Source organism: Monodelphis domestica, chromosome X, assembly GCF_027887165.1.
Source record: "Monodelphis domestica isolate mMonDom1 chromosome X, mMonDom1.pri, whole genome shotgun sequence".
In the NCBI taxonomy this organism is placed as follows: domain Eukaryota; kingdom Metazoa; phylum Chordata; class Mammalia; order Didelphimorphia; family Didelphidae; genus Monodelphis; species Monodelphis domestica.
This window is the reverse complement of record NC_077235.1, coordinates 61,672,723-61,686,075: the sequence shown is the minus strand read 5'-3', so window position 1 is coordinate 61,686,075 and position 13,353 is coordinate 61,672,723. Positions and strand designations below refer to the sequence as shown.

The window sequence follows — 13,353 nt, the reverse complement described above, 5'->3', positions numbered from 1 at the left end:
GTATCATTTTACAGATGAGGAAACCGAGCCAAACAGAGATTAAGTGATTTGCCTAGAACCACACAACTAGGAAGTATCTAAGATTGAATTCACACTCAAGTCTTCCTGACCCTGGTGCAGCAGATACAATGCTGGGCCTGGAGTCAGGAGGATCTGAGTTCAGATTTGGCCATAGACACTTACTACCTCACTGTGTGTGACTCTGAGCCAGTCGCTTAACTGCTTGCCTTGGTTTCCTCACCTGTAAAATGTGCTAAAGAAAGAAGTGGCAAAACACCCCAGGATTCCTCTCAAGAAGTCCCCAAACTGGGTGCCAGAATGGGGAACGCACTTCTGAACGATGAGAACCAACTTCCTGATGGTGGCCCCTAGTGGCCTGGAACCATACTACATAATATGGGAGCCATCACAAATATCTACCACGTGGGGAATATGCTGTCTCCTACCAGGAAGGGCCTGGGGGGGGGTAGGCCCTCCCCTCTTTTCCTCTCCCTTTCTTAGAAGGGAAGACTCACAAGGAAGGAGAGTGGCTACAGGTAGAATAGAGAAACGGAGGGAACAAAGACAAATTGATAACAATAAGAATTTAATTAGCATAGATGGATAGTTATGGCTACATGGTTATGAACTCAGGTCTTCCTCACTGCAGGCCCAGCACTGCATACTGCCTCTGTGCAAATGTGAACTTGCAGAGAAGGTGGCAACCTGCATTGGTGGAGAGTTTCTTCCCCTGGGAGTTCCCTGTGCCAATGACTGCCCAGCCCCAGCTCTAGTGGTGTCCCCTCTGAGAGTGAAAGCTCTCTGAGAGCAGGAATTGGCTAAATTTTCACCTCTACACTCCCAGTGCCTAGCACAGAGCCCGGCCCAGAGTCAGTGCTTAATGAATGCTGATTGGAGAGGGGTGGCAAGAGGACCTGCTGTCACCCTAGCTCCTGAGCCCACTCAAATACAGCCTTGGGGCCAAGTCCTACAGCTCTGCCACATCCTGGCTGTGTGACCCTGGGCAAGTCACTTAACCTTTTCAAGGCTATGACTTGCAGAGAAGGTCCAGTCTCTAGCCACATCCCTACGTACTTAATCCCACTTGCTGAGGTCTTTATCTACCTGTGTTACCTCACTGGCCCCTCACTGACAATATTTCAAGGGAGAAAAGTACAGGTATTATGATTCCCATTTTATAGAAGAGAAAACTGAGGCTCAGAGAGTTTTGGAGCATGAAGCCAGTCAACCCGAGATAACAATTTGAAACCAGTCCTGTGTGCACTTGTCTCTGGCACTGTCAGTACCGTGTGGAGGGTCATGTTGGAACCTTATTTGTCAGTAGCTATCCCTGTATTTTTTCCTTCCAGAGAGATCTCTTTTGAGGGGGGTCTCCTATGCTGACACCAACACTATGCCCATTCCATGGGGCAGATGGTTTGTGAAACCTCTGGGAATTCCACCACTAAGACCTGACTGTGCACTGAAGGGGACTCTGATGTCAGAAAACCTGGACTCACATTCATCACTTACCATCTGGGTTACATTGGAGAGCTCATTGCACTTCTGTGGTCTTCCACTTCTTCTTCTGTGAAATGAGGGAGTTGGATTCAATAGCCTTTGAGGACTTGGCCAGTTATAGACCTGGGGTTCTAAGTGTGACCCTGGGCAAGTCATTTAATACAGTGAAGCCTCAGTTTCCCCTTCTGTAAAAGGAGAGGCTTAGACTAGATGCTCTCTGAGGGTGCTGATCCCCCATAATGCTGTGTGCCTAGGATGGGTGTGGCACCACCAGCTTTCCTGGTGTGGAGGAGTTTCCCAAGAGTCTGATTACTTCCCTCACATCTTATTTATCCAGAAACTTGCCAAATGTCAGTTGAGTCAGGGAGTGACTAAGAGAAAATCAACAAACAGAAGACAGCACACCATTAAAGACTAAATAGTTGTTTGGTGGAGCTTCATGATGTAGTGGGAAGGTGTTGAGTCCCAGAGTTTGGGGGGTATCCTGTTTCTGCCATTTATTAGCTCTAGGAACTCAAATCAAGTCCTTTCACTTTCCTAGGCCTCAGTTTCCCTGTTGTTCAGTCATTTTCCAGATGAGCACAACTCTGTGATCTCACTTGGAGTTTTCTTGGTAGACATACTGGAGTGGTTTGCCATTTATTTCCTTCTCCAGCTCCTTTGATAGATGAGGAAACTGAGGCAAACAGGAGTAAATGATTTGCCTAGGGTCCATTACACAGCTAGTTAGTATATGTGGCCAGACCAAACTCAGGAAGGTGAGTCTTCCTGACTCCAGGCCCGGCATTCTATACACAGAGCCATTCGCTTTCCAACCCTATAAAATAAGGAGAGAAGCCAAAATGATCTCAGAGACCCCTTTTGGCTCAAAGCTCAATACTGCTAAAATTCTGGAAGCAGGAAGGCTCCCTCTAGGGTTTGGGAGGAGTCTGCCTGCACATAAATAAGATCAATGCCTATAAGGCAGCCAATGAGAGTGCCTCAGTTTCTTTTACTAGCATCTCTGGTGCTAAGCAGAGCAGTAGTCAGGAGAGAATACCAACTGAAGGCAGCAGTGGACAGCAAATACCCTGGCCCAGGCAATTTCTGGCCAACAGTCCTGAAAGGCTGAAATGAGAAGGAAGAGGAGAAATCTCATGCTGGGAAGCCCTTGGTGGGCCAGGGGCTTCTAAGAGATAAGAAGGCCAACAGCCCTGCAAGGTAGGCTTTGCTTTCATTTTCTGGGTCTGGTAAGTCCAATAGCTATAAGGAGCTCCATGATACCTAAGTTCAGAGGGGCCCAAGAGGCCTGAGTTCAATCCTTCCTCTGATATATCCTGGCTCTTTGACCCTGGACAAATCCCTATAGAATTTCATGCTTCAGGCACTAAGCCTTCTCTCAGACTAGAAATGACCAAGAAGGTGGCTATCTGCATTAGTGGACAGTTTCCTCAAGGAGAGTTCCTTACACTGGTAGAATTATAAGTCTAGATCCAAAGAAGAAAGGAAAAAAACCTATCCCAGGTGAGGAAACTCCCTTTACTAAAGCAAATCTGCTTCTGTTCTGCACCTTGAAGTCTTGGAGAGCAGCCTCTGTGAAGATGCGATTAACTCTCCACTGTCCATTTTTTAGATTTTAGCCACCAGGAATGTATACACCCCACTTAAGGATTAAGGGGGGAGGTCGGTGACCCATGTGTGCTAGTGAGTGACAAATCAAAAACGACTGACTGCCCCCTGGGCAGTCTGAAGCAAAGATAAAGCTGCAATTGGTCCATGTAAAAGTGGAAGGAAGGCACAGGAAGTGATGCAAAGAACTGTCTTTTAAAATGGTGGTAACTTCCCGTGACCAGCTTTTTCTCCTTTGAACTTGGCCTTGAAGGAGCTCCAACGTTGGACCTCAGACTACTCTTGGATCTTCCCTTAGGACTGCCACCTGGGTGAGTGAAAAGACTGGCTTCTTTTCCTGGCTTTTCTGGAGGTATTAGCCTCCAGAGAGGTCCTTTGTCTTGGACAGAGAGAAAAATAAAATCATCTCTCTTGCTAATCAGGAGCAAAGTAGGAGAGCAACTCATTGGCTGACTCAAGACCCCAAATGGAACCCCAATATTGAGGCAGATTACACAGAAATATGCGAGGCCAGAGAAGCATTATTGACAGGTCATGAGAGCTTGCTCCAATAGGCCTGATACATGGTCAAAATTTGAAAGGGCCAAACAAAAAATCAATGAAAATCCCTCCAAGTTTATGGACAGACTTATTGAGCTGGGAAACAGATATATAGAACTGAACTTATCCAAGAAAGGGATATTAGATAAATACATAGACAATTCATTGAGAATTGTTGTACAGTGGACAAAGACTACTTTAAGACTATCTGCCTGAATTGGAACTCTATGGATCTTGAGGAATTGAGGAGGGTAGCAGTCTACATTTTTAAGGGCCATGCATGCACAAAAACATGAGGTAAACAATGAATCGATGGAGACCTTAAAAAAAGAAAATAAAATTTTAAAAGAAAAACTGGGAAATCAAGGAGTGGCCATAGCCACTTTGCAGGAATCCACAAATCAATCATTAATGTGTCTTTACTGTGGAAAAAGAGGCCATGTAATGATGGTCTGTAGGAAGTAGCTACAGGAAAAAAGGAATAATAACAACTTTAGAAATAATAACTATAGGAATCATAATGGCAATCAGAATAATGACAATGCTCCAAATGAGACAAATGATAATACACAACAAAATGCCCAACAACAATATATAAAAGTGGAGCTCGTCCACACTATACCCAGGGTGAAAATCCCCCTTGGCATAAGGGATCCCAGAAGAATGCCGAAGGATCTTTATGAAGGTGCAATGGGGGGCGGGGGAGAGGGGTAAGGGCCTTGGACAAAAAAAGTGAAATCTTTGATTTTCCAGATCCTAATGTTTTAATGTCAATTATCCCTATACTCCCCCCCCCACAGTAATGAACCCCATGTAACCCCAAAAGTGGGAAACTTGTATTATGATTGCCTCTTCAATATTGGAGCATCCAGATAAGTCCTGGTGAGTAACCAGATGCAAAATGTAACTCTATTGACTCTCTAAATGTAGTAGGTATATCAGGAACACCTCAAAAGGTCCCAAAACTTTCTCTTCACATGATATGTGTGGGACCCCTAACTGTAGAACATTTTTTTCTTTTAATGTCTGGATCCCCCACAAATCTGCTGGGAAAAGATCTGTTATGTAAACTTAAAACCACAATAACTTGTGCTCCAGACAGCTCTATGTCATTAGAATTACCTGAGGAATATTTAAATTTTCTCCCTGTACTTCTCCCAGAGAGCCAGGAGGTGGAAGAGGCTCCCACCTTTGAAATACCAGCTGATATGCCTGAGTCTCTTTGGGATACAACTTCTTCCAATGTAGGCCTACTTAATTCAGCTTTTTGTATTAAAATTAAGATAAGAGGTGGGCCAGCTCCCTCCATTCATCAGTATCCCTTATCAAAAGAGGCAATTGAGAGAATCACTCCAGTAATAAATTCATTGAACAAGGAATAACAATTCCATGTAAATCAGAATATAATACACCTATTTTACCTGTTATAAAGCCAAAATTAGGCCCATATAGAAAAGCCATATATCGATTCGTCCAAGGTTTAAAGGCTGTAAATAATCATTTCATAAAAAGACATCCTCTGGTTGCAAACCCAAACACAATAATTTCCTCTATTCCCAATACAGCCACTTTACTGTAGTGAACTTTTTCTCAGCCTTTTTTTCGATACCTGAAGATTTGAGGAATATAGCTGCTTTTACCTGGAAAGGTTCTCAGTGGACCTGGTGTAATTTGCCACAAGGGTATGTGTAAAGCCGTACCCTGTTTGCACAAATTTTTTAAATATGTGGACGATTTGCTCTTGACCTCACAAAATGCCACAGCATGACAAGAAGATAGCAAACATGTTCTTTTAGAATTACATAAAAGAGGTCACAAGGTCTCAAAGGCAAAGGTTCAGTAGTTTCTCCCCAAAGTGAAATATTTAGGGTTCATTTTAACTGCTGGTGCCCGTTCTATTTCTCGTAAGTGCACTGAAAATATTCAAAAATGGAATGCTCCCACCACTAAGAAACAGTTGAGAGCAATTTTAGGAGCAACAGGGTTTTATAGAAAATGGATCTCTTGCTATGGGGAAATTACTAAGCCCCTTATAGCACTAACAAAAGATTCAGTCTCTGAACTGCTTAGATTAGAGCCTGAACATCTATCAGCTCTGTCAAATCTAAAACAGGATATCCTGTCTGCCCCTGCTCTAGGCATCCCAGATGGTAAAAAAGAACAACAAAAAAACCCTTTTACTTTGTATGTACATGGGCTGAGAGGAGTGGCTTCAGGTGTTTTAACCCAAACTTTGGGACTGGTTCAATGTCTGGTTGCTTATTATTTGGCCCAGCTGGATCCAGTAGCTTCAGGAGCACTACCATGCCTTAGAGGTGTAGCTGCCACAGCTTTATTAGTAACAAAAGCTGCTGATCTAGTATTGGGATGCCCATTAACAATTATGTGCCCACATGAAGTATAAGCATTGTTGCTAAGGCATAGAACAGGCATTTTCAGATCAAAGACTCACAAGATATGATGTAACCTTGTTGGGCAATGAGAATATCATTTAAAAATGCTGCAGAACTCTTAACACTGCTACCTTGCTTCCTGATTTACCAGTTTGGGGAGAACTGTTACACAGTTGTGAAACACTAGTGTCCATGGCTGAAAAGCCTTGAGATATTCTCCTGGACACTCCTTTAGACAACCCAGATCTAGTCTTATTCACTGATGGTTCTTCTTTCATGAGAGATGGCATATGTTACACTGGAGTTGCAGTAGTTACAGAATTTGCCACTGTGTGGTCAGCTTCACTGCACTCAAATATAAGTGCTCAAGGTGCAGAACTTATAGCCCCAAAACATCCCTGTATAATGGCCAAAGATAAAAAGCAACAATTTATAGGGACTCTAGGTACACATTTGGAATTTGTCATTCAGTGGGTATGTTATGGCTTCAGAGAGGATTTTTAACCTCAGCTAGAAAATCTATACCTAATGCAAAAATTATTAATGAAGTTCTTTCTGCTCTCTAGCTACCCAAAGCCCTAGCTGTAGTTCATTTCTCTGCCCATACAGGTGGCACTGACCCCATCTCTAGGGAAAATGACCAGGCAGATACCACTACAAAGCTAGAAGCCATAGAAGGGCTTGAATTAATTTTAACATTAACAATCACTGATGACTTAAATTTATCACTTTCCTATAATGAAAATCAAGTGGAGAAATGGAAGCAAAAATTTAAAGAAAAACAAATTAATGGAGTATAAGCGTCATTTGAAGGAAAATCCCTGTTCCCTAGAAGTTTTTATCAACAAATTTGCCAATCCGTGCATAAAAACGATTACTTTGGTATCCAGGGCACTATAGACTTTGTTAAGAGTATGGATAGCCCCTGCTATAACTACTATAGCCCCTAAAGTGTATACAGCTTGCCCCACCTGCCAAGCATATAACCAACATGTTTTTCTTGGCAAAGCATTTGGTAGACATCCTTTGGCTTACACACCTGTTGAGCACCTACAAATTGATTTCATAACTATGCCAAAGGCTGGACAGTATAAATTTTGTCTAGTCATAATAGATCAACTGACCATATGACTAGAAGCATTTCCTACTGCCCAAGCCATAGCAGCTTTTGTTGCCAATGTGCTTTTAAATTACTATTATTCCTTGCTTTGGCCTGCCTGCACGTATTGATTCAGACAGGGTAACTCATTTTACCAGTTCAATTTTATCTCAGGTATATTCTTATTTGCAGATAACTCCCAAATTCCATGTACTATATCATTTCCAGAGCTCAGACCAAGTTGAAAGAATGAACAGAGAACTTAAAATATGATTGGCAAATTGTGCACTGAGACACATTTAAAATGGCCTGAAATTCTCCTCTGGCCCTATTTTATCTTAGAAGCAGGCTCAGGGGAAGATCTACACATCTTACCATTTGCGATGCTTTTTGGACATCCCTCTATACAGGCTAAGCCTTTTTCTCCTACATATACATCACTATTAGAGGGAGATACTTCTATTGCTTCCTATATACAGGAATTGCAGAACAAATTGTATTAACTCCGTGAATCTGGAGCTACAGTACAAGCAGAACCTATAGACTTTTCACTTCATGACCTGAACCCAGGAGGCAAGGTGTACATAAAGAACTTCCAGTGTACTGGAGCAACTCAGCCTTCCTGGGAAGGATCGTATCAACTATCGTTAACCACTCCAACGGCTATAAAAATTGGAGAAAAGGACTCTTGGATTCATTGCTTACATGTAAAAAGAGTACCCTATTGAAAATGATTGACCAAATCCTGTCACAGGCATTGGAGATAAAAGTCCATAGACAAGTGGATACTGTTTTTGGGAACAGTGAATTCCTAAACTTTATTTTATTATTGCTTTTCTTTTTATTTTAATAGAATATTTGAATTTTTCCTTCCCCTCTTTCTTATCTCTTTTACTCAAAGTACATATAATCAATAGTAATCTTTTTTGATTTTGCAGTAATATAAGTTTAAAATATACATTTGCTCTAATAGTAATGCATACCCAAAAGCTTTAGACTATGGAAACCTGCCATTTATTGATAAATGTTATGGTACTGTGATTAATGATTGTGTCTGATTCCAGGAGAAGGGAACAAAAGAACCAATGCAGTGCCAAGGAGAGCACAAAGAGCAATCTGCATAGTGCCTTCAAGCACAAGGTCAAGGAGACCAAACCAATCCTGGTGGGATTGATGAGAATCTGTGCCAAGACAGAGGACTTGTTTGAGGTTTGAGGTTGTGGTTGTTTGACATACATCAGACACAGACCTTCCCCGTCCCAAATTTGGACAAGTACCATAGTTTGGCTATCATCCTGGCTCCCCCTATCCCTGAAAGTGAAGGTAAAATCAGACCAGGGAATGACACTTCCCTTTTACACAAAAATCTAGTCCTTTTTTCTCTCTTATAGTTTGGCAGCTTCCTGTAGTCCTGGCTGATAATGGGTAAGTGCGATATTGCTGTATTTTGTCCTACCAACTGTGGGACAGAAACTGCTTTGATTGGACCCTAATACAATGGTGTGTTATGAATTTACTCTTGTTTAATTCAGAAATTTTTATATACATAGATTTTTGATATTTTGATTCTAATTTTGAATTTTTTTTCTCCAAAAAGTTCAATTTTTTTCTTCTATTTGTTTTTCTTTTTATGCTTTTGGTTTTTCTTTTGATAATTTTCTCATACACCCCATAACTCAACCATGTATCCTGAGCTAACCTGGGTGTTGATCAACACCCTCTTCAAGAGGGATTGTATTTTCATAAAAATCCAAGATTTAAAATTTTGTTTGAGAAAAATTTCAGGAAAAGAAGCTTGCTAACTCCTCAAATCCAGAAAAATGAACTGTTTGGAGAAAAAATGTGCATCAGAAAATCCAGAATGAACTTTGGGGTACACGTGATTGAACTGAAGGGGGTTGAACACATTTATTTTGAATGTACTCTTAAGTCAAAGGGGACTGCCCCTAATTGTTTTTTGTCAATGTGCCTAGCAAAACATTGGTTTTGCTCTCTCTCTCTCTCTCTCTCTCTCTCTCTCTCTCTCTCTCTCTCTCTCTCTCTCTCTCTCTCTCTCTCTCTCTCTCTCTCTCTCTTCTATTTCCCTCTTATCTCTAACTATTGTAGTTTCCTCTTAGAAGGCACAATTTTGTATATACCTGTAGTTAGAAGATTTTTAGAGGTATAAGCTGATTATGCTAAATGTTCAATTAGGGAGACTAGTCTCCCAAATGATCACAGAGGGGATTGTGAAGATGAGATTAACTCTCCACTGCCCATTTTTTAGATTTCAGCCACCAGGAATATATACACTCCCCCTTAATCCTTAAGTGGGGGGAGGTCTATGACCCATGAATGCTAGTAAGTGACAAATCAAAAACGACTGACTTCCCCTGGGCAGTCTGAAGCAAAGCTAAAGCTGCAATTGGCCCATGTAAAAGTGGAAGGAAGGCACAGGAAGTGATGCAAAGTACTGTCATTAAAAATGGTGATAACTTCCTGTGACCAACTTTTTCTCCTTTGAACTTGGCCTTGGAAGAGCTCCAACTTTGGACCTCAGACTGCTCTTGGATCTTCCCTTAGGACTGCCACCTGGGTAAGTGAAAAGATTGACTCTGTTTCTTGGCTTTTCTGTAGCTACTAGCCTCCAGAGAGGCCCTTTGTCTTGGAGGAGGCCTTGTAGCTAGAACCCTTGTTTAATTTACCTCTGGGCCCCCCTTTGCTGGGGCCTCTGAAGCCCTGCCTGGTTCGGACCAGGCTGGAGTAATTATCTATCTCTCTCTCCCTTTTTCCTTACATTGACTATTTCTATTTTGTTAATAAACTACCATAAAAGTCATTCTGACTTGAGTAATTAATTTTGGTAACCACATTTCTCATACATTTAGTCCAACCTTTAATATTTTAACCTTTACACCTCTCAAAATGAGGTTTGCATTGAAAGTATTATTCCCATTTCATGGATGAGAAAACTGAGGCTCTAAGAGGTGGTATATGTGGACCCCAATCTTCCTAATTCCATTTGCTAGGCCAGGCTGGATTCCTGTTTACTAGGTCCAGGACACTCAACTTGGATTGGTTTCCTTTTTTCTTATTCAGCCCTACCCTTGCCTGTCAGGCCATGGGGACCAGCTTTCGAGAGCCCATAGAAATCTCATTTCCCCCCCTTTTGGAGGTGAAATGATTCAAACCAATAGAAGTCTTCCATCTACAATAACCAAGCCAATCCCCTTTGACTTCAGCATGCCTAGAACTAAGGTTACTCACTCTACACTGCAGAAAATAGGACATTCTTGGAAGACACTCTCATCTTACAAGACAGGAGGTCCTGCCCCCAGGATCTGGCCTCAGACACTTCCTAGCTGTGTGACCCTGGGCAAGTCATTTAACCATGATTGCCTAACCTGTACTGCCCTGCTGCCTTGGAACTGATAAAGAACTTTTTTTCTTTTTAAACCCTTACTTTTTGTCTTGGAATCATTACTAAGTATTGGATCTAAGGCAGAAGAGCAGTAAGGGCTAGGCACTTGGGTTTGTGACTTGCCCAGGGTCACACCGCTAGGGAGTGTCTGGGGCCAGATCCTGGGGGCAGGTCCTCCCATCTCAAGGCCGGACTGTCTATCCACTGAGTCACCTACCTATCCCTAAAGAATTTTTAATCCAGCTGTTTCAACTTGCTGTCTGATTTGTGGTAGGTCATGTCCTCTCTGTAGGCCTCAGTTTCTCTATCTATTAAATGTATCTAAAGGGCTTTCTGTGTCTGTACCCAAAAGAAAACTGTCATGTAGGACATGAAACCCCACAGCCAATGAGTAAGAAGAGAGCTTTAAACTATGTACTTACAATAACTCCAGGGTAGTACCCTCCAACGGTGACATTCTGGGTCCTGGTGGTGGCAGCCAGACCCACAGTCAGGATCAGCACTGACACGATGAGCAGCGTCACAGTGACGTAGAGGGAATTCCGTTTCCTTCGGTTGAAGGTACCTAAGGAGACACAGAAAAAAAACTTTGTTCGTTTCCCATCATCCAGGGAGGGCTGGTGTGCCTCCTAAGAACAGGCTGTAGATCTGATCAAGACCACCTTCTATCTGTCACCTGGCAAAGTGACAGTATAAACTGTAGGCCCAGAATGCCCCAATTCTAAACGTGTACATGTTTTTATCACTAGCTTGGGTCTCTATAGTGTCTTTACTTCCAAAGATATGGCCTCCCATTGTAATTCCTCTGAGACTGAAGAGAGGGACCAGACCAGACAAAGGGAAAGGGAGCTCCCCTTCCAACGTGGGGCCTTGGCTCCTTTTCACCTCCAAGGACTGGGACTCTTCAACCGGAATCCATATTCACAGAGAGGCACCAAGAAGTGCTTCTGCTTTATGGCACACACCAGAAACAAAGCTTCGATCTGGCAGCTTTTGAAAACACGAGTGCGGTCAGGCTGGAAGGAGACCCTCAGTGATCCCGAACCCTTTCTTTGGATGTGGCTCAGTTTGAGCCCCACAAGTCTGGACTAGCGGGAGGGCCTCCCCTCCAAAATCACCTGGTTTACCTATGTAGAAATAGCCTCCATAGAATGGAGGCTCCTAGTGGACAGGGATAGCTTTTGCTTTGTATCCCCATCACCAATATGAAAATTACCACCACTTCTCCCCTGACTCCATAGATTCAGGGAAGCAGAGTGGTCATGGTACAAGGATCGCTGGCTATGAAGACAGGTTCAAATCCCAGCTCTGTCACTTCTTACTAGTACAACTCTAGGCAAGTCACTTCCCCTGAGCCTTAGTTTGCCCCTCTGTAAAACAAGGGAATGGGACTAGATGACTCTGAGGGCCCTTCTAGCTTTAATGCTCTGATCAGTCAATATCGAGGCCCAAATCAGGCGCAGAGGGCCCAGACCTCATCTGGTGGGGAGGTGCCACACTAATTTTGAACCCTGGGCAGTTTGGCTGTCAACAGGCCTAGCTCCCTGTGGTCTGGGAGGCTCTGCTTCATGCCCCCAATCCAAAGGAGACTTCATGAGTTTTACAGAAGAGCCCAGACTTACAAGTAAGGTGGAAGGCCGGGTTCTGGAAGCTTTCTTTCTCCCTAGACAAGTCAGCTATGTTTTCTGGGTCTCTGCTGGAAAAGCAGGGCAATACTAAGAGCTGCTCCAGAGCATTTCCCGTCCTCCCCCAGGCTGTTGGGAGGAAAGTGCTTTTGGATCCTCATGGAAAAGAAACTGATAGAATTATGCAATAGCCAAGGCATCCAGAGTGGCTTTGTTGACAGCAGCTACAGGAAGCTGTACCTCCCCTAGGCCCCAAAGTCCTTGCAAATGTCCAGGGCCCAGCCATCTGGAAGCCTGGATTTGTGCTTGTCATGGAATGCAGGATGTCTTTCTGACAACTCTTCTCCCTCAGGAGTCAGAATTAAGAACAGAGACAAGGTTTTGCTATTGCTACAGCTCGCCTGCTCTCCCTTTTTTTAATTCGGGAGAGGGTGAGAAAGGTCTGAAGTGAGTGAGGTCTGAAGAACTCTCAGTATGGAAATTCACTTCTCCCTTCTTTCCCTCAAGAAACCTCATCTGTAATATACAGTCTCAGAGTTGTCAGGGGTCACTGAGGTTAAATGACTTGCCCAGGAACACAGAGCCAATATGTGTTAGACTCAAAACTTGAACTCGGGGCTTCCTTAAACCAGGCCTAATTTCCTGGCTCTATACTCTGGGCCAGTGCTGCCTCACCCACTATCCCACACTCCTCCAAAGTATTGGAAAGGGGAGGATGAGGAGGGTTGGGGTGAGTCATCAGAAAATGATTAAAGGCAACTCCCCTCCCCAGTTTGGAACTCGGCATGTAACAGCCTACCCAAGCCCATGGACTAATCACAACAGGAGATCCATTTGTAATCCTGGCCTAGCTGGGGCCATAGGTCACACCTACTAAGCAAGTGTCTGGCAAACCCTGCTCTACTTCCAAGTGGCCATTGTCCTGGATGATGGCTCACACTGGAAGAGCAGTCCATTGTTAACTGTAGTCAACCAAGTTAAACCCAATTCCCCTACATTCATTTATGGGGAGGGTGTTCTGCAAAGTTGGCTGGCTCCCCAGCCACTGGGTCTCACAGTGGCCAAAGTGTGGCAGGCAGGCCCATCATTGTATTAATGGCGGAGCTCCCTGTAGAGAATCTCCTGTTTCAGGGGTGCCTAACCTTTATCCTTGAATCCCTTGAGAAGACACTTCAGAATGAGCTTTTT

General features: G+C 43.3%; 1 protein-coding gene across 2 annotated transcripts in view; it reads right to left on the bottom strand.

Annotated features, from left to right (window-relative positions):
• Positions 1-13,353, bottom strand: part of TMEM255A (transmembrane protein 255A) — an 83,316-nt gene that overhangs the window by 53,730 nt on the left and 16,233 nt on the right. For both annotated transcript variants that reach the window (XM_007507132.3, XM_007507133.3), the window contains exon 2: positions 10,963-11,105. In XM_007507132.3, coding sequence (XP_007507194.1) covers positions 10,963-11,105 — 143 coding nt within the window. The remainder of the gene's footprint in view (positions 1-10,962; positions 11,106-13,353) is intronic.